Source organism: Pelophylax lessonae (genome assembly GCF_965119305.1).
Source record: "Pelophylax lessonae genome assembly, chromosome: 4".
Lineage (NCBI taxonomy): Eukaryota > Metazoa > Chordata > Amphibia > Anura > Ranidae > Pelophylax > Pelophylax lessonae.
Genome location: NC_138771.1, coordinates 602,445,724 through 602,471,321, shown reverse-complemented (window position 1 = coordinate 602,471,321; position 25,598 = coordinate 602,445,724). Strand labels below are relative to the sequence as shown.

Below are 25,598 nucleotides of genomic sequence, written 5' to 3'. Positions count from 1 at the left end.
GTCAGTGTCAATAGGCCTCAATAAGTGGGGGGGAAAAAAAATAAGTTCCTAACCAATCAGATGTTTAACAGTCCAGGTTAGAGAACAGAAGGAATGATCCGATTGGCTGCCAAGGATAACACCAGCAAAATATACACAATCCCATGCGACATAATTGAAGGTACAAAGTTCCATTCACTAAAAGGTTCTCCTTGTGCTTCTCATGACCTCAGCAATCATCTGCTTAGATCGATGCTCAGGATGAGAAGATGGAAAAAGTCTCAAAGTAGGTTCAAATATGGCACACCAAATTTTTTAACTATCACTACCCCTCAAAGTAGACCCTTATCCTATACATGCTCAAGTCATAAAGCTGCTGCAACCCAAATCAGAATAAACCAAAAGGCCAACCAATACTGCAGACTACTTTGGCATCAGCTTGTTCACCTTAATGAGGGTTTTAAAGGTTATTTGAAAGGCACTTTGAATAAAGCAGCTGTACTGAAATAATGTTGTGGAAGAGTTTTAAAAAAGGCAATTGTTAAAAAAGGCAAATTGTAAATAAAAGAACCCAAAAGGAGACCCTATAATAAGACGCATTCATCGGAGGATCACATACATTCATGTGGGCTGAATGTTTTTCCTGCATTTCCTTTACTAGAATAATTCACATGATCCAATCCTTCTAGTGGTCAAAGTGTAGAAGTTTTTTTTTTTATTGAAGTATTATAGAAACCTGTACTGCATTTGACACTAGATGGAGTTTACAATTATAGGAATTACTCCATTACAGAAAATATAGAACATTTTGCCCAGCTTGCTTGAATGAGACATTTATCCACTGAATGTTTTATAAATAGACCCCTAAGGCTTGGTTCACACTGGGGCGGCACAATCCTACTACTTCGGGGGCGACTTGTGCATTCCCATGCACCATGACTTGAGCGACTTGCAAGGACTTCACATAATGGAAGTCTATGCAAGTCGCCCCAAAGTAGTACAGGACCCTTTTTCTAAGTCGTAGCGACTTGTGTCGCTCCTATAGCAGTCAATGGACCACGACTTGTCAGGCTGACAAGTCGCGCTGGTGTGAATGGAGTCTAAAGGGTCTATTTATGAAGGCTTTCACAATTGGATTCAAATTCGAGAAAAAGAGACTCTGTTTTCACAACTTTTCACCCATTTCTTAGTCAGGTCCACATGGTCAACTCTAACAATAGTGGTCTATGCTCATTGGGCCAACCTGAACCCAAGCAATGGTATACCAGCCTCAGTTTTAGGCCTGCCTATGGGCTTTGGACTTGTGTTGATGGGTTTAGTTTGAGTGGTATCTGACAGGTGCATGTGACCTCTGGACCTGCTTCAAGAGGGTTTTGCATTCCCATAGGCTTATATGGAGATGCAAGACCCACTTCACAAAAAAAAAAAAAAAAAAGAGCCCATTGACACAGGCCCCTCGTTATGACTAGGCCTTGTGTAAACTGGAGGTTATGAGTGTACCTGGTGACTACCGGGGAGTAAAGAGTTGGCTCAGAACCACATGCAACTGGTGACTCACTCTCTGGTAACCACTGGAGTATGCAGCAGGCCCCTCAGAATATGGCGTTCTGAAGGGACCTACCATCAGGCCTCAGCATTGCTACATGGGTGGGAGCAGGCCTAGCCTTAAGCAAAAGAAAGCCTTTCGAAAAGAGGGGTGGGGGGAATAATGCAGCTGTACACAGTGCATGTGGCTCCTAGGCTTGGAAATACATGTGCATGAGGCCTTTGACTTCTGGGAGGCAGAAGAGGCCACCCTTGGCACATTCTACATGACATGTGACAGCACTCATACTTTGTAGTTTGTCATGGAGTCACGTGTTTCTACCATACTTAGTTCCCTCAGCAGCTAAGATAATCTGCATAGGAACACTGGAAGGAGTAAATGCTGCTGGGGAGGAAAGAGTGTATGTGCAGGCAAAACCGTTTTGGAGTGTCGTGGGGGGAAGAGTATGAACCCCTGCCTGCCAGGAGTTTTACTGCCATCTTGGACCCAATTGGAAATATTCCCTCCCACTTCCTGTCCTACTGACATTTTACCAAGCAGGCAATGAGGGGGGGTACCCCTTTTTAGGAAGAAAAGGCTTCTTTCATAGTATTAGGAATGCAAGAAGCCCTGTGTCCCTGTTGCAGGTTTTTATACATTTTCTGTTAAACTAGGGTTGCACTGGTAGTTTCACATACATATATAATATAAGAAAAATTGGTCAAGTACTCCAAGATACACGTTACCAATACCTTTGCAGTGGGATTTGAGCCCATACAAAATGAATGGGTTCAAGCCGCACTACAAAGAACCACATGCGATTTAAACAGTAATGTGGCGCGATTCCTGTCCAATTGGCATGTGGTTTACTACAGTGCTCCTGTGTGAACACAGGCTTGGCCTAGTGACTTCAGCCTGGGATCACACAGCAGTGCGGAAAACTGCATGCGATTTGGACAGGAATCACACCAGATTCCTGTTCAGATTGCATGCGATTCTTTGCAGTGCGATTTGAGCCCATGCATTTGTATACCGCAACGGTATCAGTTTCAAGTATCCGAGCATTTGCATAAGTAAACGCGCAAACGCTTAGTATTGAAAGCGATAAACCATTACCAGCATCGGTGCAGCCCTAGGTAAAGCAATTGCCAACAGCAGAAAAAAAATAAATAAACCCCCCCCCCCCCCCCCACACACACCACTTTCTAATGGAGGGCTGGATAGCATTAAAAACCCCAGCAGGGTTTCTAATCCTTCCCTGTTCTAACAAACTTAACAGATTGGGCTGAACATACAAATCAAACCTGTTATCTGCCCTGCATGGGGAGAACAGTTTTAGGTTACGGAAGTTTCCCATCAGTGGGCCCTATGTCAGGTCCCTCCTTGTAGCACAGAGGGATACCAGTAGATAGCAGCATAGGAACTAGGGCTAATGATAAAGTTTAAAAGCAGCAGTACCATTTGGTTTATAACCCAACACCAACCTAGAGATTATCTGCACACAAATATGCTATAAAAAAATAAAATTCTTAATAAAAAAAGTTTGACTGCTCAAAAAAACACCCCAGAGCCAATGCGTTAGCTATAATGGACACTAGAGGGCGCATCCGTTCTGAGCAGTCTGGTTGCAGGAGGGAATGTGCAAAAACCGCAATTGCAAAAAGTCATCGGTTCCAGAGTTTACGCTAATTTTGCCCCCTTCCATAGAGGGGAGCTACGTCGTATCCCATGTACAAAAGTCAGTTAAAAAATTGTGTTTAACACATTCTAAAAAACGGTCGCCGTTTTTGGTCGTTAAATTAGTCCCACTTTTCCTGTGGCAAAGGATTCTGTTTAATCAGAGGCCATCACCAAGGCCCTGTGTCAGACAGCGTTCATCAGTCTACAAGGCTGCCATCTTAGAATACGGGCAGGAAGCCTTCACCGCTGCCGACCTCTTGATCCAATCTGGTCTCGCAGCCGCATTCTTCCACCATGATCACCTCCTCCCAGGAAAGCCGGCCCCCACGGCACTGCAGAGGGACAGAGATGCGTCTGGCCTGTGTGGGGGCGCAGGAAGTGCAAGGCTGGGACAGTCTGGTTGGCCACCCGGGGACATAGAAGGAGTTGCACTGGCCGAAGCAGAATTTGTTAGGGATTCGCAGTGGAGCGCAGTTTTCCCTGAAGACGTTCTGGAAAGAAAAAAGAAAAAATGAGCAAAATATAGCATACAAGCTGTCTCTCCATCCCAGTTCCTGGAGGGTCAGAAAATATGAAATTAGGGCTCATTTAGTAAGGGGGGGGGGTGCAAAATGCACCGACTAGGGCCATACTGGAGTTTAAGATTTGGATGGAGCAGTCTTAAGTGGAACCCAAAAACATGTTTCCTTTACCACAATGAAGCTTGGCTTGAGGAATAGTTTAGTGTGCAATATTAAAGAGACCTTGTTGTGGCCACATTTCTTCAACAAGTTATGTGCAGACAATATATTTTATGCATATTTAGCTGAAGCCTTCCCTGCATAGATATCCAAAAGCCCCAAAACTGCTGATGGGTGCCATGTGTCACTAGGACTCCTCTTTCCCCCACCCCAGCAGCAAACATAAATGGGAGGTGTAGGGAGGGGGTGGATGAGCTGGGCCAGCAATTAAACACTCTCAGAAGGAGAGAGGGCTATGATGTGGCATTTATGGGGGGCGGGGGGACTTTTACTGAGGGAGGGAATTGAACTAGAGTGGTCCAACTCCCTAGCAAGTCCAAAGACCGATTGCAAGTCATTTTATTGATTGCAATGCGTAAAAAATAAAGAAAAAATAAATTATTTTCACATTTAATCTTGGGTGTCAGACATACTTTGGTTGCGATTTAAAGTTAAAAAAAAAAAGGGGGGGGGGACCAACACAGTTTTGGATAAAGTGGAGAGGGATGAGAATGCGTGTCAGTTTTTATTGCCGTCTGTCCCGTTATGCAGATTCACCCTCTATTTGTCCTGTTTACCCATCAATGAAGGGGGGAGGGGGGGGGGGGGGTTTGCCTATAGTCCTTTAAAAAGGGAACGTTTCCTAAGGAAATAGGGCTTTCATTGACAGCCCCCCCATCTGAACATGCTAGCTGTATAGCTAGTACACGGACCAACCAGGTTCAATATAATGAATTGAAACCCCCCAAAAAAATATATAATGCACCTTACTAATCCCTTGATATAGTGGCCTGCATTTGTTGTTCAGCCCCCCCCCCCCCCCCCCCATTTATTTTTCACCCAGTGATTGGACCAGCAACACTTCCCACCTTAGGGGGTCTACACTCACTCTTCCACCATCTATGGAGGAGCAACATAGTCACCACAGGATAGTACCAACACCCTTTGGAGAGGGTAGAGTGAGGTGAACTTACATTAGTGAAAAACAGAAATTGTGGGGGGGGGGGGGGGGGGGGGAGAGTGAGAATGTGAGCCAGCACAGGACCAGAAGCAAGCATACCCGACTTTGGTTTTGGCTTTAAATGGTTTATCTCAAACCTCTGACACTTGCTGGACAGCTTGTCTTAGGCTTCATTCATAAAGTGTTTACCATATCATATGCCTGTTTGGGGCAGGGTTTACCCACATGGAGAATGTTCCTGTGCAGGCAGTCCCATTGACGTCAATTGGCACACAGTGGCTGTAAAGACAGCTGTGGGTCACAAAAATAGGTGTGTTCTTCAAAAGCACACACACGTAGGGAAGAGATGGTGTCCCATTTAATTTTGTTTTGCTTTCTTAGGAGCCCTATTGGGGGCTTTGGTGACATATCAGGGGTCTAAACAGATGCCCCAAACTAGACTGAGAAGGGGACTGAGGACAGATTCCCCAGTCCCTTTCTCTGCAGCCAGGCAGCAGGGTACACCTGGCACCCCATGTGAGCACACCTATGGTCCTACGCGGGTGCAAGTCTAGTTCCGAAACACTGTCTGCATTCAGTCTCACATTGGAACACAGCAGATGTGTCCCAACGGACATCAATGGGACTTCCTGCACGAGGATGAACAGAATATCGCTGCATCCATGTGTGGGTAAACAGCCCTGCATGCAGTATATTAGGCCCTGTGTGAACAGGGCCTTAAAGGTAATCAGAAAAAAAAATTTTTTTAATATATATTATATATATATATATATATATATATATATATATATATATATATATATATATATATATATATATATATATATATATATATATATATATATATATACACACACACACACACACCTTGTTTGTGGTACACTTTGGTCTGCATCAGTGACCAGGAACAAGTATCGTTACAGTTAAACATCCCTATTTGTATACAAGTTCCATGTGAAAAAGGACAAACTTGGAGTAAACGACACTTGCAGAATGAGAACAATGGCAGCCCCCCCCATGTCTTCTAAAGGGGACCCATCAGATTAACAAGCTCTTTTCACAAATTTAATAGTCAGCAAAACTATCCACCTGGGCTGCAGTTCTGGAGCACTGAATACATTCAGCATAGACAAATGCCACTGCCCCAGAACCAGCATGCAGGAGGATATTTTACAGGCTGAGCTTTCCCCAACAGAAGACATCCCAGGATACTCTGCAATCTTCAGAAAAGGTCTGACCAATCACATAACAGTAAGAAATATGCTGCTACAAATCACAAGTTAACCCACACAAATGTTTTACCTGGACAAAGGGCAGAGCATTACACCTCGACCTCTTCAGTGCTTCCTGTCCTAGTGGCAGCACCTGGTCTGGATGGGACCTGGTCCTCTCTTTCTTGATGTTGTTCTCCCACACCATTTTTCTCCGTAAGGCTGCTTCATTCATGTTGTCCCTGGACCCCATACCCAGCATTCCTTGGGACAAGGGCTTCTCAGGCTCCGTTTTAACTCTCCTGACAAAAGGAGAATTTAGGAAAGCGAGAGGGGAGACACCATGAGCCTCGGCCATGGAACTAAAGCGAGATCGTCCATGGTGGGTGTCCAAACGGATCAACGTTGGCCCATCTTTGGCAAATGGAGTGGAAGTGACTATGGCAGGAAGCAGGAGAATTACAACCTGTAGCAAGAACATCTTTTGTTGGGTACGATTGGTTTAGGATTGTTCAATCTGGGGATCAAGCCCCTTTCGTCTAGCTGGATCCAAGGGCCTTTAGAGCCCCACGGTCGTAGGTTCCAAGTTCTTTCCTCGGATACTAGCGATGCTCTGCTTTATATACCCAGATGAACCAAGAAGCTGAAGAGAAAAGGCTTGACGTAGAGGGAAATTTGCCACCTTCGCCACACCTGTTACAAAAGGAGCAAGAGAAAGGTTTGTTTTACTGAGGTCTGCTGGATAGTTTCAGGCAACAAGTCCTGTTTGAGTTTCATGAATGACAGGTGACACAGTGGGGTTGATTTTTTAAAAGTGGAGCAGCTGTGCATAATAGCCAATCAGGTACTAAGTTTAGCTTGTCAATTATGCTTTGACAAAATATGGAAGCTAAATTGGTTTCTGTGCAGAGTTTAAGGTCTGAACCCAGAGCAGCCTACAGAAACATGGGTGGATTCTATCTGGATACAGCATGCACTAGGTCCAGTAGATAAATGGTTTCTACCAGATGCTTGTGCCGCAGTTCAAACACCTGCAGAGTGTGCTGATGCTTGGTACAGCCAAATAGACTTCAGCTACATGCACCCTGGGCGTTTATGCCATCAATGTCCAATCCTGGCGTTTTTGGGCACCCAGGAGGCACAAGTACAGTGTCCAGCCCCACTGCTAGCAGTCTGCAAAAATCTATGACAGTCTGATTTAAGTGAACCCTGTATGCTTTCAGGGAGGCAGAATGCCTGCATTCCAGGCATATGTCCCTGAATGACTACAGCTCTAAGGGCTCTTTCACAGGCGTTCCGATCAGATCCGCCTGTCAGTTTTTTTAGGTGGATCTGATCGGATGCCCCATTCAGCCCTATGGAGCAGCGGAGGTCAGCGGTGACATGTCCGCTGACACCCGCATCCAATCCTGTCCGTGAAATCCAGATGGATGGAAACCCTATTTTCCATCCGCCCTGGGGATCGGATGAGAGCGGACAGGCGGTCCGCTCTCATCCGATTCCCCATAGATAGCAGTGGGGCTCTGACATCTCCCTCTCCGCACATAGTGCAGAGACGGAGCTGTCATCTGCCGGCTCAGCGGATATTGGCGATCGATCCCTGCTGAGCAGAGCACGGTCCGCAACAGAATGCGGACCGTGTGAAAGGGGCCTTAGGCTCCATTCACACCTGAATCATATTGTTTTCAGGCATTGACATTAATAAAAATGCTTTTAATCTGCCAAAAAAGCTCATGTTAAAAAAAAAAAAAAAAACCTCACTGATCATAAGAAAGACAATCTAGGTCTATGGGCAGTTTATAACCAGTCTCATTTAGATGTAGGCAAGCCTAGATCTGCACTTATGCTCCGCTGGGATGGCTATGTATAGACCAATCTAGGGCCAGCGTTATATTGCATGGTATTGGGTATTTTACTTATTGGCTCCATTTAATCAGAGGTGGTCATTGCTGTAGTTTACAAACACTTAAGCTGCAGTGCTGATCTGGGGGGTGCAGTAAAGTCAGGGGGGCACCATCAACAGAGCCTCCCCCACATCACAGCAGTCCTACCTTCAAATCTTCACCATGGAAGCCTTTATAAACATTTTAATAGGGGAGAGAGCTACAAAATAGCACTGTTTATAAACCTTGTTCATAGGAGACCTAGAGATACAATTTTAGAGACCATGTTAATTTGTATATCTCCTATCCAAAGAGACATGGTTTATAAACATTGTTCATTGGGGAGATAGAAAGACACCAAGCAGCATTGTTACTTTATCTACTGTTACATTCATCTGAAGATCAGAGTGATGAGCTTCAATTTCCCTCATCACATCAAGCCCCCCCCCCCCACATATCAGTTCCCCCTTCAAATGGAAACCAATTATGTGGTGTGCCAGTTGGGGGTTCTTTATGTCTAGACTTGGTTGGTTCAGGCCCACTGCCTATGCGCCAGAGCCACTGATTGCCAGGTCTCACCTATAAATAAACCATTACATATACTCACTGGCAACAATCAGGATGTGTCCCCAAACCTCCCTTCCTGGTCATTTCAGAGCAATCACAAGCAGAAAGTCCACCTGTCAATAAGCCATCGAGCATTCAGGAGAAAAGCCATTTTCTGGTCCAACCATGATGGGTGCTTGTTGAACAGGTGTTTACAAGCATGAATGGATGAGTTAAAGGATAAAGCTTAGAAAATATGGGTACTAGTGCACTACTTTTTTACAAAAAGGATAAAGCTTACCTTGAAGGTGAACTACCTTCAAATAGTCTCTCCAGACCCCACTATAATGGCCAGGAGCTTGTGTTCATGCCAATACTGCTACCAATGTAATAGATTCGTGGCAGCAAAAAAGGTTTAAAGTGAACCAGCCAGTGACTATACAATTCAGCAGGAGCAAATTCATAACAAGCAACAACATAATGGCTGAATTTGTAAAGTTCACAGGTGGCACTGCCCATCATGTTACGGTAAATTTACCAAAACACAAACCATTGCGGCATGTGAAAGGCACCCTCTTGCTGTATTAATGGGCTCATTCTCACTAGCAGTTTAGGGGCAGTTATGATTGAGCTGCCTTTTTACTACACCCCAATAGATACCCCTTTCGGCTGCAAAGGCAACACATGTGGACGCAAAGCATCACAGCAGGTATTATACCAGTTGCCACTTTCTGCAGATGGAATGTGAACCATTCAAGTGAATGGGTCCACTCTGCAACCCTGTGCAATACATGCAGTTGCGGCAGCAGCGGCATGCTAGTGGAAGGTTAAATCAGGTGATTGGGAGGAGATACAATGCCACCTCATCACCTATCAAATGCTCCCTGAAGAGCAATCCTAACACTCTTCAGAAAGCAAAAAAGGTAGTTTGATTGAGCCATTAGACTTCAGCTAGATGGTAAACTGCAGCCCAGCCACCCGTTTCTGCTTCCTCCGACCATCCATGTGAAAGAAGCCAAACAGTTTGAGTTTCCCCAACACCCCATTAACATCTATGCAGTCTGTTGTAATAAAGTAGTCCAGTTGCTGGAACAACCCATCGCTGGGCTGCTAACTGTATCCCTGTGCAGGTAGTCCCATTGATGTCAATAGGTATGCAGCAGCTGCAGGGACACAGCCGCTGGGTCCCAAAATGACATCTGTGTCCCGTGTGCGTCCCAGAATGCAAACACACCCCCATGGCTGTCATATTGAGGGCAGTGTCCACCCATGCAGCCGCTTCGTCCCAGTAGACATTGATAGGACTGCCTGCATGGGGGATGCATGGAACACCATGTGTGTAAGCTATAGTAAACCTTTTGTGAACGAGGCCTAAAAGTTGTCTATACATCCCAAATGGCATCTTCTGCATTTAGAAAAAATGCTAAACACAGGGGTACCAGTGTATATGAGGCTGTGTGGTGCTGGCCAACAAACATTTAGGAGATCTGCCAGATTATTAACTAGGGTTGCTCCAATATCAATATTGGTGTCAACCATGCATTTGCATGAGCACTCAAAAATGCTCCGATACCCGAAACTGATACCTTTGGGGTGCAATTTGCATCCAAACAAAATGAAAGGACTCAATCGCACTGCAAAGAATCACATGAAAATTGAAGAATGCAGTGCAATATCTGTCCGAATCATATGCGGTTTTCTGCACCACTCCTGTTTGAACCCAGGCTGACTTGGTTCACACCTGTGTGGTTTGTAGTGCATTTGCTTAAAGTGGTTCTAAAGCCTTATGCCTCGTACACGATCAGATAATCTTTCAAAAAACGCTTTTGAATTGATCGCACGATAATCTGATCTTTAGTACACAGCTTTCGACAGCCGATCATGACATTTTGTCCAACAAAATCTGAAGGGACAACACGAAAACTGGTTGTACGATAGCCTACTAGCGCAGTGTTTCTCAACTCCGGTCCTCAGGGCACACTAACAGGCCAGATTTTAAGTATTACCTTGGGGAGATGCAGACTAGAATAGTGCAACCATTGAGCAGCAAATGATATCACCTGTGATGCATTTCAGTCATCTTGCAAACCTGGCCCGTTAGTGACCCCAAGGACCGGAGTTGAGAAACACTGGCCTAGTGAACGACAATCGTTTAACCACCTAAGCCCCGGAGGATTTGGCTGCTAAAAGACCAGGTTTTTTTTTTTGCGATTTTTTACTGCATGACTTTAACGGACAATTGCGCGGTCGTGCGACGCTGTACCTAAACGAATTTGACGTCCTTTTTTTTCCCCCCACAAATAGAGCTTTCTTTTGGTGGTATTTGATCACCTGTGTGATTTTTTGATCATGTGCTATAAACAAAAAAAAAAAAAAAGTGTCAATTTTGCAAAAACAATATTTTTCACATTTTTTTATATGAAATTCCCCCCCCCAAAAAAAAATGTAAAAATCAAAATTTAACGTTTTCGGCCAATTTGTTTTATGCTACATATGTTTGGTTAAAAAAAAAAAAAAAAAAAAAAAGTTGCAAAAAGCGTATTTTGATTGGTTTGCGCAAAAGTGGGGGAAAGGGAAAGATTGGTAATTTTTGGTGGTTTTTTTTAATGTGTAATGGCGGCGATCTGCGATTTTTTTTTTTTGCGGTACTGCGACGGACAGATTGGACCCTTGACTGACATTTGACACTTTTGGGGTTACCAGTGACATTACTGCAGTAATCAGTGCTATACATATGCACTGTTACTGTAAAAATGACACTGCCAGGAAGGGGTTCACTGTATTGGAGAGGGAGGGGTTAAGTGTGTCCTAGGGGCGTGCTTCTAACTGTAAAGGGACATGGCTATTGGTGTAAAAACAAAGATCAACGGTCCTACATAGTAGAACCGTCTGATCCTTCATTTTTACACAGGGAAGAATGACAGACGGCTTGTTTACATAAGCCGCCCGCCTTTCTCCCTTCACCGGAGCGATCGTGAGTGACCGGCGGACGATCGGGTCCGCCGGTCACACGCACTGACTTGTCAGTGAACGAGCCGGGGCGGGCGCCCGCAATCGGCTCGCAAGTCAGTGACGTACCCCTACGTCACTCTGCCTGACCGCCGCAGTATATAGTCGTGCGGCGGTCGGCAACCGGTTAATCAGTACAGTATGCATCCCGCAATAAAAAGAAAAACCCCCACACATTTAGTACACATTTGAATTCGATACTGGTACAATGCAACAAAAAGTTTTCCGATTATCTGATCGTGTGTATGAGGCATTAAGATGGATGAACACTATACAACTTTTGTTGTTCGATTTACCTTCAACTATATAGTGCAGGGGCCTTCCTGATTGCATAATTGATGATAAATTGATAGTGTTTTTTGACCTCATGGTTTTGGCAAATCTAAGAGCCGGTTCACATATGTGATGACACATCGCATGCAATTCACAGCGAACTGCTCTGCAAATCACATGCGATTTCTGTGCGATGCAAATTCAGCCACACAGTTTGTATGGCTGAATTTGCACCACATTTGGACACAAATCACGGGACCCTTTTTTGGGTCCACACCGGAATCGGATCTCATGGGTGTTCACACCTATGCAATCCGATTCATGTTCAAACTGACAGTTCGCACTGTGATATGCAAACTGATCTGGGGGTGTCAATTTGCATACGGTAGTGTGAACTGCCTGCGAGTTGAATGTGATGGATTTGCAGGGTTCCTACATCGCATGTGCGAACCAGGACTTAAGGGGAAAAAAAAAAAAAAAAAAAAAAAAAAAAACTGTAGGGAGTCTCCAGTATTATATATATATATATATATATATATATATATATATATATATATAAAGAGCTGGAGACTTACCACAGTTCTTTTTTCCTTAAGTTCCAGTTTGCACAGGTGATGCAGGAACCCTGCGAATGCACCTTGGGTTCCCGCATCACATTCAACTCGCAGGCAGTTCACGCTACCGTATGCAAATTATTGACACCCCAAGATCATTGTGTTTTAGACAAAAAAAGCAAGATGCATACCAGTGCTCCTGGGTCGTACCTTGGATGTGAAAATTGAATGATCACACGTGTAGAGTTTATTTTGGGTTGTTCTTTGGCAGTAGGTTATGGCAATACCAACAAAGCTACTTTTCTCAAGTTAAGGCCAGTTTTCCTTTATAAGAAAGGCTTTACATTTACCATCAAATTAAAGCCTAAAAGATGACCAAAAAAAAAAAAAAAAAGTAAAAAAATCATGTAAAAAAAACAAAAAAAAAAAAAACAGTTTACCTACCCCATCCACACATTCGATGTGAATAGGGGAATGGAACACTGTGCTATTGTATTCTGCTGCCGGCAGAAGCCATCCTCGCTGTTCGAATACAATGATCAGTGCTGCCAGCAATAGCCAGCAGCATGAAACCAACAGGCTTGCTGGACACAGGTAGATCAACTTATATACAACCAGCTAGCCCATACATGGATCAAAATTCAGCTGGTTGAACAGAACTAGTTGACTTTTTATCCATGTATGGCCATTTAAGTGATAGGATTTCCCCTGAAGGTTTTATTTCATAGCGATGGAGACCCGTTAAGGTTCTATTCCACCATAAGCATTTCAGCTGGTAGATACTGAGAAGAACTGACAATCTAATTCTGATGCCTGCAGGGTGATCTGTGTAGAGAAGATCAGAGGACAAACACACAAGTGTACAGAGAATTGACACTCTGGCCTGTGGCAGTGTATACACAGCCCATAGACAAGTAGGTGACAGTTTCATCCATAGAGGGTGGAGGCAACAACTGTCTGCCCACAGAAACAGCATGGGGACTCCTGTGTACAAGAAAAGGGGCTACAAACAGGTGCAACCACTCAGCTCCTAATTATCCAGGGCAGGACAGAGATGATGGCATGACTAATTGCTATACTGAACATTAACCGAAGAAATATGCAACGTGTCCTAAGGAGTACATTTTTATTATCCAATAGGAGACATGTATGGCAAAATAGCAGTATTACATCACTGCTTCCCTACCGTTATATAGCAGTCATCTAAACTATATTTTACAGGAGTGATACCTTCACTTCCCCATAAAAGTTATATCGTATTAAATTATACTATACATCTTTAAAATTCAGGTATAAACTAAAAGCAAAAAACACTCTTTGTTTTGGACAGAGTGAAGAGGGATTAGAATCCCTGTTGGTTCCGTTTGCTGCCTGTGCCCCCGTTTGCTATATTCTACCTCTCCATTTGTCCTGTTAACTATTCAAAAAAAAAAAAATTGGGTCATCAGAACAGGAATAAAGGAGAAATTTTCCAATGGGGAGACTAGTTCTGGTAACACCCCGGGATGCCGTCACTTTAGAGAGATTTCCTCTCATTTCCTGCTTTGGCTATGAGACAGGAAGCAAAGGGAAATCTCCCCAATGGGACAGATGGAAAACCCTGACAGGGATTTCTAACCTTCCCTTACGCTATCAAGAAAAGTTTTGCTTTTAGCTCCGCTTTAAAATATATATATATATATATACACACACACACACACACACATACACACACATACACACACATACACACACATACACACACATACACACACATACACACACATACACTTAATCAGTGACAACACTACACTAGAGTTTGAAAATGTACTATAACTACAAGAAAGGGGGATACAATGAGCAGCAAGTGGGTACATGGAGAGAGGGGGGGGGGGACCAGGGGCCATGTTCAACAACACTTCACTAAAATCTGTAAGCAGCCCTGGGTTCCCTCCATTTCAGTCCTCATCATGGTCCCCATTAAAGTTGCCATCAGTATCCCCCTTATCAAGGGCCCTCCCCCCATATCAAGGTCCCCATTAGAATACCCTGCTTACATCAAGGGTCCCATTAAAGTCACCCCCTCTACACCAGAGTGACCCTATTTTAGGGTTCCCATTTTACATCAGGGTCAGCTGCAGGAAGGATATACATTGAGCAGCAAGTGGGTACATGGGGAAGGGGGGGGGGTTCAAGGAGACTGACTAGAAAGGGGGGAGCAAACTGACCACCAACATTATACAGGAAAACACTGCTTACCACCAATGGGGGAACTAACCCTTGATCAATGAAGTTTGCAAGTGGTCCTGGGTCTCCCTCCCCCTTAGTTTAGTCCTCAGCAGAGCCCCCCTTTACAGTCCCCATCAGAGCACCCCTCCCCCTGCTTACACCAGGGCCCCCCCACTAGAGTGGCTCTAACATTGGAGTTCTCCCTTACATCAGGGTCCCCATTGGGAGTAACCCCCCCTTACTGAGGGTGCTCCTCAGTCTGTACCCCCACCCCCTAGCTTAGTTCTCAGCAGAACCCTCTTTACAGTCCCCATCAGAGCACCATTCCCCCTCCTTAAACCAGGGCCCCCACTAGAGTGGCTCCAACATTGGAGTTCCCTTACATCAGGGTCCCCATTGGGAGTAACCCCCCCCCCCCTTACTGAGGGTGCTCCTCAGTCTGTACCCCCACCCCCCCCTAGCTTAGTTCTCAGCAGAGCCCCCTTTACAGTCCCCATTGGAGCACCACTCCCCCTGCTTACACCAGGGCCCCCACTAGAGTGGCTCTAACTGGAGTTCTCCCTTACAACAGGGTCCCCCATTGGACTAACCCCCCTTACTGAGGGTGCTCCTCAATCTGTACATGCCCCCCCCCCCCCATAGCAGAAAACCTGTTAGAGTTTCCTACTTACACTAGCATTCCCTGTATATCAGTGGTCCAATTAGAGTTTATCCCTCTACATTTGGGTCCCCCGAAAGACCACCCCCCCAATCCCTTACATCATGCTCCCCACCACAGTCCCTCTTTATAGTCCCCACCGGAGCCCCCCCTTCTTACATTAGGGTTCTCCTATGTCCATACCCCCACCACCTCCCTCCTTATATCCAGGGCCCCATTACAATATGATCCCCATCACAGCCCCCCTCCCCCTTTACATCAGGGTCCCAAAATAGCCAGTTAAACTCTTGCGGCAGGCCAAAGTTTGGAGACCCTGGATTTAAAGGATGCTTGTTTTATTAAGCTCACCACTCAGATCACATATATATTTAAAATGATTTAACAAAACAAATAAAAAGGTATACCTACTAAATTTAAAAAAAAAAAAAACATAATAAAAGCAGTTTTAGGGTCTCCAACCCCCCCACACAGGTGAGCCTTCAGACTTTCTGCTGGTGAATAGATACATGTGCTTCCCATGGTACTTACAATCCCAATCTGTTCAGCACACACTCTACCTGCTCACACCTGTCCCAATATATAGCCAATCAGTGTCATCAGCACCAATCTCACAGGTGTGCACAACAGGCATAGCCGAGGACACCCTCCTTCTTGCCCAACGCAGGCACCACACAGGACGCCTCGATTAAGCCCCACATAGAGTTCAGCGCTGTTTGGACACTTCCGCCACACTCTGAGGCCCCCAACCTGTCAGAGAGATTTCCAACATGGCGCTGCCCATACAGCGGTGCTGGTCCAGGTTGCGGGCCGTGACCTTACCGTGGCCGGCGGCGGGTTATCACGCCAGGCCGGTGCCTCTGAACCTGAGCGGCTTCTACATCCCGGATCCCGCCGACCCGAAGACGAAGGAGTGGCACAAGGGCCCGGCCTTTGAAGCCAAGCTGTACGGCAGGTATGGCAGCGCCTCCGGGGTGAAGCCTGCGCGGCTGTGGCCGAGGCCTGAGGAGCTGCAGAAGATAGAGGAGGAGGAGAAGGAATGGTACCCGAGTCTGGGGGAAATGCTGAGCAGAGTGGAGGCCCAAGAGAAGGAAGAGCTGAGGAAGAAGCAGGAGAGGTGAGTGCCACACACAGCCTGCAATGTGGGGGGGCCACACACAGCCTGCAATGTGGGGGGGGGGGCACACACAGCCTGCAATGGGGGGGGGGCACACACAGCCTGCAATGTGGGGGGGGCCACACACAGCCTGCAATGTGGGGGGGCCACACACAGCCTGCAATGGGGGGGGGGCACATCACAGCCTTTCTATAGAGGAATGGGGGGGGGTTATTCCCCCTGCCAGGGGTTAGTTCTGTCATCTGTGTCCCCTAAGGGGGATTTCCTTTTACTTCCTGTCCCATAAACAAAACAGGAAGTGACAACCCAAAGCAATTCTTGTCCCAGGGTGACAACTGTACTGTATCTAGCGTTGATCACTTTCTGTTGTCTCTTCCTCAGCGGACAGGGTTCATGGCTGGATGAAGGGATGTGTAGTATTGCTGGGAGTGCTGTATAAAATGTATATATCGGCATCACTAATTGGCAGACCGCGGTCCACATTCGGACAGAATCATTGTTCCATCTGGACCATCACGGTCCGCCATTTAGGAGCTGTTCTGCCCAGCTGCCACTGTCATTCTCAGAGCCGATAGCAGGAGCCCAGGATGGATGTGGGGGGGGGGGGACTGTTAAGCAGGTGATTGGTTTCTAGAATGCAGGACGCTTCTATCAGCCAATTACTAGCTCACAGCTCCCGCCCTCTGTCCAGAACTGTTGTGCTTCCCGTCCTCCGCCCTATTTGTGTAAGGTAGGATTGGAGGGTGGGGGAGCACTGAGGACGGTGGGAAGGGGTGGGGGGTGAGGACAGTAATGGGGGGAAGGGGGAGCTGAGGGGAGGAGGACAATAATGAGGGGTGGGGCTGGGAACAATACTGAGGGGAGGAAGAGGACCTTTATGGGGGGGGTAGAGTTTGGTACAGTAATGGGGGGAGTGAGGGGAGATGAAAATAGGAATGAGGAGGAAGGAGGGCTGGGGACAGTAAACGGTAAGGGGGGGGGGGGGTTGGGGGGCTGGGGATAGTAATGGAGGAGCTGAGGATAATAATGAGGGGAGAAGGACAATAATGGAGGGGGGGCTGAGGCTAATACTAAGGGGAAGAGGGGGTGAGGATGGGGGGGGGATGAGGCTAATACTAAGGGGATGAGGGGGGTGAGGATTGGGGGGGGATGAGGCTAATACTAAGGGGAAGATGGGGGGGGGGGTGAGGCTAATACTAAGGGGAAGAGGACTGTAATGAGGGGGGGTGAGGATTTGGGGTTGGGGGGGGGGGGGGTGGTGAGGCTAATACTAAGGGGAAAAGGACTGTAATGAGGGGGGGTGAGGATTGGGGGGGGGCTAATACTAAGGGGAAGAGGACTGTAATGAGGGGGGGTGAGGATTTGGGGTTGGGGGGGGGGGTGGTGAGGCTAATACTAAGGGGAAGAGGACTGTAATGAGGGGGGGGGGGTGGTGAGGCTAATACTAAGGGGAAGAGGACTGTAATGAGGGGGGTGAGGATGGGGGGGGGGGATGAGGCTAATACTAAGGGGAAGAGGACTGTAATGAGGGGGGTGAGGATGGGGGGGGGCTGAGGCTAATACTAAGGGGAAGAGGACTGTAATGAGGGGGGTGAGGATGGGGGGGGGGGGGATGAGGCTAATACTAAGGGGAAGAGGACTGTAATGAGGGGGGGTGAGGATGGGGGGGGCTGAGGCTAATACTAAGGGGAAGATGGGGGGGGGGGATGAGGCTAATACTAAGGGGAAGAGGACTGTAATGAGGGGGGTGAGGATGGGGGGGGGGGATGAGGCTAATACTAAGGGGAAGAGGACTGTAATGAGGGGGGGTGAGGATGGGGGGGGCTGAGGCTAATACTAAGGGGAAGATGGGGGGGGGGGATGAGGCTAATACTAAGGGGAAGAGGACTGTAATGAGGGGGGTGAGGATGGGGGGGGGGGGGCTGAGGACAATAATGAGGGGTAAAGCTGGGGAAAGTAATGAGGAGGACTGGAGGGGCTGAGGACAATGAGGGCAGGAGGACAAAAATGGGGGGGGGGGGGTGGAGCTGGGGACAGTAACGGCTGGGTTGAGGACAGCAATGGTGGAAACTGAATACAGCAGTGGAGGGGGGGGGGGGGAGCTGAAGACAGTAATGTGGGGGGGGGGGGGGCCGACTGAGGATAGTAATGGGGGCTGGGCTGGGAACAGTAATGTAAAGGGGGGACTGAGCACGTTGATGTAAGGACGGGATTGTGATGTGAGACGCACACATTGCAGGTAGAGCGCCCCATTCAGTTTAATGCAGAGAAAGAAGTCCCAACTTTTTTTTTTTATCATCGTGCCACACAGTGCTGCATTACCATGTGGTTTTGATCCGTGTAAAAATGTGCCGTAGCCCAAGAGGAGAGGGAGATGTGAAGGATCTGCGTCATAGTGCAAAGATGCAACGTTTTGTATTCCACCGTAATATACAAAGCTTCCTGTGATTTATTTTTTGCAGCTCTAGGCCTGACTCTATTTTGTTGTGTGTGGGGGATGGGAAGTTCTCATGCCACTGCCAGAACAGGGCGCTGTATACTGTGTGTAGCTGAGGCTATCAATTTATACAGCACTCCCCAGCAATCACATCTGTCTGCAAAGGAAATTGTTTGTTTTGGCCAGCTTGGCCCCCCAACAAACTAAAGTTATAGTAAACCTTCCCTTCTGTTTTCTGCTCTGTTTTTTTTCCTTTCTGTTGTTTTTAATAAACACCTTTTGGATTTAAAAAGTTATAGTAAACACGGGGTTCGGTTTTAATCTCTTGCTGACAATGTAACGCACATGTGCAGAGATGACTCACAAGCTGCATACACTCAGAAGAGCCATAACATAATGCAGGGCTCAACCGTAGCCAAGCGCAAAAAGACCAAAAATTAAGGAAAACAAAAAATTGTTATAAGAGCTGCGCAAACCTTGGCTCCTGCCTTCATGTGGATGTTCCTTGGCACGTACCACCTACCTAAACATTGTTGGTGACCAAGTACAACAAAATGGTATTCCATGATGGCAGTGGCCTCTTTCGGCAGAATAATGTGCCCTGCCACACTGCTAAAATGGTTTAAGAATGGTTTGACTCGGTCTCCAAATTCTCCAGATATCATTTCAATCGAGCATCTGTGGTATGTGCTGGAAAAATAAGTTCAATCCATGGAGGCCTCCCCTCACAACTTACTGGTCTTAAAGCTTGGTTCCAGAGTCCATGCCATGATGGGTCAGGGCTGTTTTTTTTTTTTTTTTTTTACAGCAAAAGGGGGAGCTATTCAGTATTAGGTGGGTGGGCATAAAGTTATGGCTGAGGTTTCTGTGCTGATTGTGCTTGCTACATGCTCCCAGCGCAGTGACCGAGCTGTCGGGTAACTGCACCCCTGGTGGGTTGCAGTTATGTAAATAAAGATATATACAGGTACATATCATAAAATTAGAATATCATCAAAAAACCTAATTTATTTCAGTTATTCAATACAAAAAGTGAAACTCATATTTTATATAGATGCGTTACACACAGAGTGACATATTTCAAGCATTTCTTTTAATTTTGATGATTATGGCTTACAGCTAGTGAAAACTCAAAATTCAGTATCTCTGAAAATTTAAATATTACAAAAGACCAATTTATAAAAAAAAAGGATTTTGAAAACAGAAATTTTGTCTTACTGAAAAGTATGTCCATGTACAGTATAGTATGCACTCAGTACTTGGTCGGGGCTCCTTTTGCATGAATTACTGCATCAATGCGGCGTGGCATGGAGGTGATCAGCCTGTGGCACTGCTGAGGTGTTATGGAAGCCCAGGTTGCTTTGATAGCGGCCTTCAGCTCTTCTGTATTGTTGGGTCTGGTGTCTCTCATCTTCCTCTTGACAATATCCCACAGATTCTCTATGGGGTTTAGGTCAGGAGAGTTTGCTGTCCAATCATGCACAGTGATACCATGATCATTAAACCAGGCGTTGGTACGTTTGGCAGTAACATATTAGATTTTTCACTCCAGGACCAGCAGTAGTATATAATGAGTTTGGAAATTGTAGAGAAATGCTTAAATAATGCATTACAAATTACAATTGAACTACACCCATTCGATTATAGATGACTAAAATGAGTTTTAGTCGACTAAAATGTACTGGAGTTTTAGTCTACTAAATACGACTAAAACACTTGCAGAAGACTAAAATGGGACTAAAACTAAAATGCCATTTTAGTCCTAAGACTAAGACTAAAACTAAATTGAAATTTGCTGCCAAAATGAACATTGCTGTGTACATAGGAACATTGATCTGGCAGTTTCTTCTTCCTGAAAAGCAAGGAGAAATGACAACCAGATCAATACATGAAAGCAGCACAATTACCTTTGTTATGCGCACAGTTAACCCCTTGATTGCCCCTTGATGTTAACCCCTTCCTAGCCAGTGCCATTAGTATGGTGTACAGTATTACCGCTGATCACTGTGTAAGTGTCACTAGCGATGTCTGTGTCTGTTAACGCCAGATTGCCCGCCATTGTTTTTTATTATTGCATTGTGCACGTGACTTTGGAAGAAGCCTAGGGACTGCACTAATGTCAAACAATTTTTATTTCTAAAAGGGAACGTCTGATTGCTGCCAACATGGCAAAGATGCCCAAGATGGTGGAAGATTGGCGCAGAGGAAAACGAGAGGCACGGCAGAAGGAGAAGGAGGAAAAAGCCAGAAAGCAGCGTCTGTTAATGATCGCCCGTGAGAGGTTTGGTGTCACCGTGGATCCCCGCAGCCCTAAGTTTCTGGAGATGGTGAAAGATATAGAGAAGGACGAGAAGAGGAAGCTAAAGGCTGTGAAGAGAATGCAGCGTGAGGAAGAGAGGGCGGCCATTGCAGCAGCCTTCGCTGCAAAACCACCTGCAGACTCAGACAGTAGCAGTCCTGTGTAATGAATGCGGTGTTGTCACCACCCACTGATAGACTGGTATAAGGAAAAAGATGAATATTTCCATAGCAGTCCCATTATTTTCCATCTTCTATACTGCTCTGGAATTATGTCAGCTGGGGTCTGGTTCATGCAGGCTCTTCTAGTTCTTAAAGACTGACTCTATTATAACTTAATGGAACACAAAAGCTGAATGTGTATAGGTTGCATTTTGTGTGTTTTTTTGAAGTGCATGTACGCAATGGTTCCTATACAGAGAGTTTCTTATAAAATGGTTTTCAGCTGAATTTTTCCGTTGTTGCTGAATTTATGGTGATTTGCCCGTTTGTAGATTTCACATTTCTCTAAACACCTATTGAACATTGCAATGAAACATTGGTGATATACAACATGGAAACCAGTTAGACTTTACCTTTTTAAAAGTCTATAGCAATCTGGTCAATTCAACTGGTAATGGCTTGCTTTAGGGCAGGGATGTCAACCTCAATTTCATTGCGGGCTCGGCTGCATCAGCATTTATAGTTGCCCTCAAAGGGCCAGTTGTATCTGTAAGACTATATAAATGTATCAACTGCAATTCTGAAAAAAGGAGGGTCTCGCACACCGCTGGTATCCTCTACAACAAAGTTGTCAAACACAAGGCCCGTGGGCCGAATACGGCCCCCGCCCCCCCCCCCCCCCAGGCCATTTCATGTGGCCGTCGCACCACTCCTGCATCTGCGGCACCCACCTTGTCACTGCCCCTACCTTGTCTCTGTAGTCGGCAGCAGAGAGGACAGAACTCCTTAGCCAGATCCAACACTCCTCTCTGCAGCTGCAGAACGGTTCTTTGCCCACCCCCCCCCCCTTCTCAGCAGTCTGCAGTAGAGAGGAGAGCAGAGCTCCTCCTACAGATCCTGTACCTCTCTGTGCAGCTGCAACACCACTTTGCCTTTGCCTCCCCTGGTCTCAGCATTCAGCAGACTTGGGAAGTTGACTCCTCCTCTGGTTCTCCTCCAGACCCTGCACTTCTTCCCAGATCCATCCGCATCTTCTTTCTTGCAGCAGCACAAGGTAAGGGTGTGCATTGTGATATAAGGAAGGGTGGGTGACTTGACTTCAGATGGTGTGGGGGGGCTCTTAACATCTCATGTAAGGGGGCGTTGGGTGCTTTGGACATCTAATCTTACAGATATAATCGGCCCTTTGAACCATAATGCTGATGCGGCCCATGAAATTGAGTTTTACACCCCTGCTCTACAAGAAACTTTACTAGAGACTGCTCAGAGAGAACGTGATTCTGTCATGGTGTTCTGTCTAAAGTCTCCAATAAAGTTTCTTGTGGATTATACCAGTGGTGTGCGACCCTCCTTTTTAACTGCCATGGAATCCTAGTATTCTCATAATACTTCTAAGCAAATGTCTAGAGCACCCCACCCTCCCTTACATCAAATGTCAAGAGCCCTCCCCCCACCATCAGAAGTCAAGAGTCCTACACCCTTACATCACAGTGCACCCACATAACTTGTGCTTCTGCTAGGAAGAAGCTGGGGCTAAGCTGCAGGAGAGGTGCAAGGGCCAAATGAAATGGCCTGGATGGCCCCCAGGCCTTGTGTTTGACACATGTGCTTTAGGGTAATGTAAATTATCCATGGCTTGTCTTATCTAAGCGCTTCCAACTTACAATACACATAAAGAATAAGCGGAGGTATGCTACAAAGTTCTCTCATTCCTGTCGCTTTAAGGTAGGAGAAACAAACTCTGTGTCACCCTGTGGTGGGAGGACAGACTGGCTGTCACATAGTTCCTCCTAGTTGGTGTCACACTGTGGTGGGAGGACAGACTGCGTGTCATAGTTCCTCCTAGTTTGTGTCACCCTCTGGTGGGAGGACAGACTGCGTGTCACATAGTTCCTCCTGGTTGGTGTCACCCTGTGGTGGGAGGACAGACTGCGTGTCACATAGTTCCTCCTAGTTGGTGTCACACTGTGGTGGGAGGACAGACTGCGTGTCATAGTTCCTCCTAGTTTGTGTCACCCTCTGGTGGGAGGGTCAGATTTCATGTCACATGGCTCCTCCTGAAAACAAAAAGCGAAAGGCACACCGACCTAGTGCATTGCTTTAGTGAAGTTTAATTAAAGATAAAAACAGCAATAGATATACTCACAAAACACATTGTAAAAATGCATATCATAGCAAGTAGGACCAACTGCCTGGAGGTCTAATCAAGTCCATCGGTACTGCAGGAAGACCAGGCGGCGTCCACAATTACTGACGCGTTTCAAGGGCGAACCCTTTTCATCAGAGCCAGGGTAGTGAATGACCCACTGACATTATTATTATATAGGATTTATATAGCGCCAACAGTTTGTTCAGCGCTTTACAATATGAGGGAAGACAATACAATTCAATACAGGAGGGATTAGAGGGCCCTGCTTGTTAGAGCTTACAATCTATAAGGGAGGGTCAAGTGAAACAAAAGGCCATTACTGTGGGGAATGAGCTGATGGAGCAAATGAAAGTACAGTTGTTGGGTGTGGGTAGGATAGGTTTCTCATCTACATTGTTCATATATACACATCCAGCCACAATGTCCCTGCCCCCCAATCAATTAGGAGGTTCCACGCTGCTTCCAAAATAAAATACCTCTTTGGGTGCACTTTCTGAATGTGCCCCCCCTTCCCATATACAATCACCTCTGGACACCCTCTACATTCCGTCCCTGGATCCAAGACCCATCTCTACTTCATGCTGGGACTCTCTAAAATATTCCAGGAACTTTATCTCTCCTTATCTCCTGTCGTCAGGTATTCTTAAAACACCCCAATTTTTTCTGGCCTTTCGCTGCTGGCAAGGGAGTGGGGTAAAAACTGTATGTCTGAGCTTTTATCTTTGGATGGCATCAAATGCTTTATCTCTCTTCGGGAACGTTGACAGACACCAGCCGCCGAAGCCTACCGTCACCTCCAGATCACTCACCACATCCACTGTTTTAAAGTGATTGTAAACAATCACCTTGTAAAACAACCATTCAGTTTAAAACAGAAATTAAATGCAAAACATTTTTGTATAGATAAAAAAAATATATATATATATATATATATATATATATATATATACCTTTTTTTATAAGTTATCAAATTCCCTCTGTTGGGGGGGGAAGAAAACGGCCGTAGACTCAGCTTCCCAGTGAATAGCTGTGCAGAGGAGGGCGTGTCATGACAAGTCTGATCATTGGAGGAGAGCAGGCTGAGTTCCCAGCACAGCTAGAGAACTGACCATGCTGTGCTTTACTGCTTAGTGTTGTCAGTTTTTAATAGGAAAGCAAGGGGACTAGCAGGAACGCAAGGGATTTCACATACAGGAAGCGATACAAAGAGAACAGGATACTTTCTCATACAGTATGACCTGGACAAAATAACGGAGTGAGCAACGACATGGCAAATGAGGTTTAACGTGGAGAAGTGTAAGGTTTTGCACTTGGGGACTAAAAACATAAAAGCACAATACACGTTAGGAGGGGAACCCCTGGGAGAATCAAAAATGGAGAAGGATCTGGGAGTATTGGTTGATGATAGATTAGGCAACAGCATGCAATGTCAAGCAGCAGCTGCCAAGGCTAGCAGAATATTAGCATGCATAAAGAAAGGGATGTATTCCAGAGATAAGACTATAATCCTTCCACTTTATAAAACTCTGGTCCGACCGCATCTGGAGTATTCTGTCCAGTTCTGGTCACCAGTCCTCAGAAGGGATGTGTTGGAGCTGGAGAGGGTCCAGAGAAGGGCAACTAAACTAATTGGGGGATTGGAGGACCTTGATTATGAGGAGCGTCTGCAATCGCTTGATTTATTCTCCCTGGAGAAGAGACGGCTGAGGGGGGACATGATAGCAATTTTTAAATATCTCAATGGGGATCTAGGCTTAGAAGAAAAGCTGTTCAGTCGCAGGGATTGCATGAGGACTCGGGGGCATACAATGCGATTAGAGGAGAAGCGTTTTAACCTCAGGCAACGTGGGGGGTTCTTTACTGTTAGGGCTACAAGATTGTGGAATTCTCTACCACAAGAGGTGGTTTCTGCGGGTAGTATGGTGGCTTTCAAAAGACTTCTAGACGTACATCTCAAGGATCAGAACATTCAGGGGTATGCGAGATGATTACAGCCACACACACCTACACAGGTTGAACTGGATGGACTATTGTCTTTATTCAACCTCACCTACTATGTAACTATGTAAGTACCTGGTACAGCAGGCACATATCAGGAATATGAAGTGTTGGGGTAACCAACGCTTTAAGCAACGCTCGAGCCTCCTGAAGCAACTCTTTTGAAGAGCCTAATCCTCTTTGGTTAATTCCTCCAGGTTGGGTCAGCTGTCATATGTATCAAAGTGGGAGGCG

General features: G+C 46.0%; 2 protein-coding genes across 2 annotated transcripts; one reads left to right on the top strand and one right to left on the bottom strand.

The window, feature by feature from the left end:
- Positions 1-3,402: 3,402 nt before the first annotated feature.
- LOC309552816 (DAN domain family member 5-like) lies at positions 3,403-6,556 on the bottom strand (the record flags this gene model as incomplete). The annotated part of the gene is made up of 2 exons (XM_082253728.1): positions 3,403-3,675; positions 6,167-6,556. 2 exons carry the CDS (start codon positions 6,554-6,556, stop codon positions 3,403-3,405), a joined length of 663 nt encoding a protein of 220 aa, XP_082109854.1.
- Positions 6,557-15,923: 9,367 nt separating this feature from the next.
- On the top strand, positions 15,924-21,416 carry GADD45GIP1 (GADD45G interacting protein 1). Its single transcript, XM_082256887.1, has 2 exons — positions 15,924-16,320; positions 20,901-21,416. Exons 1-2 carry the CDS (start codon positions 15,974-15,976, stop codon positions 21,220-21,222), a joined length of 669 nt encoding a protein of 222 aa, XP_082113013.1. The 5' UTR covers positions 15,924-15,973; the 3' UTR covers positions 21,223-21,416.
- The last annotated feature ends 4,182 nt before the right edge of the window (positions 21,417-25,598 follow it).

Excerpts from the sequence above, each read along its gene's own strand:
- GADD45GIP1 (XM_082256887.1), top strand. The coding sequence starts at position 15,974 with ATGGCGCTGCCCATACAGCGGTGCTGGTCCAGGTTGCGGGCCGTGACC. Across the intron at positions 16,321-20,900 it reads CTGAGGAAGAAGCAGGAGAG|GGAACGTCTGATTGCTGCCA; the intron begins GTGAGTGCCACA and ends TATTTCTAAAAG.